The sequence below is a fragment of the Microtus ochrogaster genome, linkage group LG3 (genome assembly GCF_000317375.1).
Source record: "Microtus ochrogaster isolate Prairie Vole_2 linkage group LG3, MicOch1.0, whole genome shotgun sequence".
Lineage (NCBI taxonomy): Eukaryota > Metazoa > Chordata > Mammalia > Rodentia > Cricetidae > Microtus > Microtus ochrogaster.
In genome coordinates, this window is record NC_022029.1 from 43936481 (window position 1) to 43941033 (window position 4553).

General features: G+C 46.6%; 1 protein-coding gene across 1 annotated transcript in view; it reads right to left on the reverse strand.

Annotated features, from left to right (window-relative positions):
* Cpvl (carboxypeptidase, vitellogenic like) overlaps window positions 1-4553 on the reverse strand; it is a 101156-nt gene that overhangs the window by 74346 nt on the left and 22257 nt on the right. The window contains exon 5 of the mRNA XM_013351370.1: window positions 3613-3692. Coding sequence (XP_013206824.1) covers window positions 3613-3692 — 80 coding nt within the window. The remainder of the gene's footprint in view (window positions 1-3612; window positions 3693-4553) is intronic.

A 4553-nucleotide genomic window follows, 5' to 3' on the forward strand; every position in this document is an offset into this window, starting at 1 on the left:
TTTTTTAATAATCTCCATCTTTGAAAGATACTTATATATAAAGAAATATTCATTGTTTATCTGACTTTCCAATTTAACTGCGTCTTTTGTGCTGTATCTGGCAAGCTAAATTGACAGGGATAATCTCTCCCACGTTACTTCTATCTGGAAAGTGCTAGGATAGTAGAGGTGGCTTTGAAAGCCAGAGTTTCCTCAAAGAAGCTATTACCATTTTACTCTCACAGTTCGGGTCTCTCCACGAACTGCCTGTCTTTCCAGAGTCTTTGCTAAGTGGTTCTTCCTCAGCAGTAGATTAGGAAAATGACAAATTTCAAATTTGTCATTACTCACAAATTACTTACAAATTCAGTACCGAGAGCTACACACACTCTTTGCTACTTTAACTGAACTTGAGCCAAGCACTGATCCGATGACACGAGAAGGTTCTACTTAAAGTAAAATCAGGCCTCAGGTCTGCGTGCCTTTCAAAGCTCAACATGATGCTGGTGTGCATACGGCACCAATGTGTGCGTGTGTGTGTATGATTCATTTAGGTGTGAATGTACCTGGCACAGAAATCGCATTATCACCAGGTAGGGACTCCCGTTGGAGATCCCTGATGGAACTGTGCCAAGGACTTCCCTGATAAACAGAATTTTAATGGAAAGCTCTTTGGTTGCAGAATGCTGCATTTTTGAAAGAAGGAATGGCTGGAAGAATACTGCTCCTCAGAGGATGTTTTGGAAAGGTCCTTCGGTGTATGTAGGGCAGAGAAGGTGCTGGAATGACAATGAGCAGCAGCCGGTGGCTGGAAGAGAATCTGGTCAGTTCTGGTTGAGCGGAAGCAGTATGAACTCAAGAGACATTCACAGGGCTCCAGACTCGAGCAGGAACTCCACACTGTAATGGTTTGAATCTGAAGGCCAGGGCTCCAGTGTTGAGGGCTTAGTCCCGAGGCACAGGTGTGACTTTGGGGAGGTAACTGCCTCACAAGGGCTCCGGCTAGGAATAAACTGATCCACATGTACATTTGCAGCTATTGAGAGACAGAAACTTCAGGAGTTGGGGACTTCCAGGAAGACGTATGTCACCAACACGTCTTTTTGACAGGGGATAATTTACCCTGTCCTCCTTTTTCTCATTTCTGACCTCCAGGCCGTCAGGATGGGAGAAGAGAGAAAAGTTTCTGCACCCCATAAGCCTCTCCGCCGACACAATAATCCAAACCAGACCAAATCAAACCGAGGTTTAGTGGATACAAACGCTATCGGATGGCTTTCCAGCCCCCCAGAGAAGAGATGGGAAGGGAAGACTGAAAAGCCACGCGTTTGTTCTGGGGGGGAGGGGGTGCAGTTTAAATACCCTGTGGGAGTGGTCTTGAGCATCTCTGGGGAGGGGTCATTGTTTGGCGGGCTTTCTCGGGGGCGGAGTCTGAACTGAGGCAACTCTGGGGTTGGAAGTGGGGTGGGCCTTGGGGAAGAGCCTCTACCCGAACATTCCAGACTCTTTGGATATATGGATGCCAGAGGCTGGAGTGAAGCCTTCACCCAATCAAACAGCTTTGGGCCCCCTCCGTTCACCCTCCAAGAGGACAGGGGCTGTGTGCTGCCAGTTTCTTCTGTCACCAACTCCAAGAATACATCCAGTGATCAAGGGAGACCAAAAGACAGCAGCACCGGGCCAGAAATCTACATCAAAGTCAGGAAACTGCCTCCTGCCTTCATCCACAGTTTTCCAAGCCATGGCTCAGCCACATCCTTTATAGTGTGTGTCTGACCGTGATTGAAGAAGTTCCTCTCTGACCACGAAGAAAGCCAGTAGAAACACAAATGCTAAGTGGCTCCTTAGAAGGGCCATGCCTTCCAGGCCAGGCACTGTTCACAGAAAAATAGAACTCTATCTTCAGGGGTGGGGAGTGATATAGGGGAGCTTTCGAAGGGAGAAGAAAAATCTGCTCTTACACACACACACACACACACACACACACACACACACACACACACACACACTGTAGTCCATTTACTAATTCCAAAGAGAACACCCATCTGGCAAGCTGGGGGAAAAGAATGCAGTCACCAAAGGAAACAAATAGTGTAAACTGTAAAGGAAACAGCTGAAATCAGTTTTCTGCACTACTCTTGATTAGCTATTTTCCAGTTCTAAGAGCCCGAAGCGAAGGGAACTGAAACAGCTATAAACAACGGCTGCTTTGAAATACGGCCTCTTCCCATGTCATGCGAGAGGAGTCGGACCACATGTCAGCAGTAAACATCCACACGGAGGGTCAACGGCTAGCTGGAAGCATCCTTGCTCCGGCTCAGGGGGTGAGACGCTCTGCAAAGCTCTGGCTAGCAAGGGGTGAACACGTTTCTTTCATAGAGAACCTCCTCCCCCAGGGCATTTGCTAGTTAAATAATGGAGCTGAAGATCCTTGTGGTAAGGGGTGGGGGTGGGGGTCTGACCTGAAGGAGAACACACAGTTTAAGTAAGTGGTGCTGAGAAGCGCTTGAGTGGGCTTCTGAGGACAGGCACTGCAGTTATGCCCTACACCGGGAGAAAGAGGTCCCTCTGGGAGGATCAGCTAGTATGTCCCAAGGAACCACTGTGTGCAGGCTCAATGGTGTAAGGACCTAGGTATCCCTGCTGGAAACTGAACCCAAGTGTTAAAATCTTGAGGGATTTTATGTGGGAAATTAGAGAGCAGCCGTATTCTTTTCTGGGTCAGCAGAGGGAAAGAAAGAGAGATGTCCTTGGCAGCAAATAAAGACCAGGAAGCCAGTCCCTCAGTTTCCGGCCTCATCTGCCCCTGAAAAGAAGAGACACCCTGTGTGGTGTCCCCCACCCCCCAGCAAAGAGAGTGGGCAGGTGAGACTGGCTATTGGGAGTCTTCTAGCAGATTCTCATGCAGCGCCAAAGGGTGCCCGGGAGCTCTGAAAGAATTCAGACTTGTTCTCTACTAACAATTTATAGCCTGGGAAAATTGGACCAAATTAGAAAGGTCAAGTTAGTTCTTAAAATGTACTAAAAATAGACGTAAGGAATGCAAGAAAATGAAAGGAAAATTTATGTGTATATATACTTTAACAAGAACACAACTTTATGTGGCTTCTCCCACTTTTTTTTTTTTTTAAGTAAAAGACACATTTTGTAAGATGAAGGAGAAGGGAAAGACCACTTTCAGTTTGGAAAAGTAACGACAAACCTACAGAGTGAACTATACATCTAGACCCACAGAAGGCGCAGTTGTGGGAAAGAAGACAAATACCCGGAAAAGACATTATCTCCAGGCAAGCACAAAGTTAAATCGAATTTCAGAGACAGCTGGGAACTCCTAAGTCATCTGGGGGAGATGGCTTGAGAAGGGATCTTTGGTTGAAAATGTGTACTGGACCTCTCCTAAGTCTTGTAGGATATTATTCTCAAACTTACATTCGTAATTTAGCTCTGCTGACTTTGTCTGCTGATCAGATAAACAACTGCCAATGGCAAGGAAAGAACGGGCAGAAGACACAGTGTGTGCACACACACTTGTGTGGAAGTGTTCCGCAACACTTTAGAAGTTGGGCAATAAGGACCAATTGGTAGTGACTACCACTGGGAGACTTTTCTTATCGCCGTAGATGTGTGTCATACCAGTACAAGTCTTTGGCGACATCTTCCTCGTTGACGGCGTATCCCTGGAGGCTGTCAGTGAAGCTAAAGCCTGTGCCCACCTGAGGGGGAAAGAGAGGAAGATAAGCATGAAGGTGCGTGTTCCCTGGGAACTTTCGACTAGACCTCACACTGGGAGGCGGCCTTACTGATCCTGAAAACCACACCTCTGACTTCAGATCTCTGCCATTGCTCTATGTATCCAATGTCTCATGGAGGCACCCTGCTTCCCCTGGAAAGGGAAGGATACCAGGACTGGCTTTTTGTATCTAGATGCCTACATGAAAGATGGAGACGCCATTATTAAGCAACAACCTGTGAGACAGGGAACCCACTCCATCAGTGAAAGGCTACCTGCCCCTTATCTCATTGGTGACATTCAATGTTGTTTGAGATGGGAAGGGTACCACAGTGTAGGCTAGGCTAGTCCAGAGCTTATGATGTAGTTCAGGTTGGTCTTGAACTCATTATCCTACAACCCCAGCCTCCAATAGCTGGGATTATAGGTATGCTCCACCATGCCTGGCCACTCATTTTATAAATTAAATTCTAATCTAAAAGGGGAAAGTGTATCTATATTTTAGAAAATATACAGTAATATATTGCTTAAGCATTTGTTCTTGTTAGTCCACCACAGTGAAGATTCAGACAAACCCAGAAGGCACAGACCGTCACACACTGGAGGCATGTATACAGTCACATGTTATTCTGCTGGGCACAGCAAGAAACTTCAGCACCGTGCCAGGTATCTACATCTAAACATGGGTGATGGTTGAAAAGGTGGATGAAAAGAGGAAAATGCAACTGACGGGAGCATCGCAGCTCCTTGATAGCCTTACAGAAACATCTTTGTGGATGTGGCCTACTGTTGACCAAAATGCCACCATGCAGTCATGACTGTGTTATAAAAAGAAAGGGGAGCC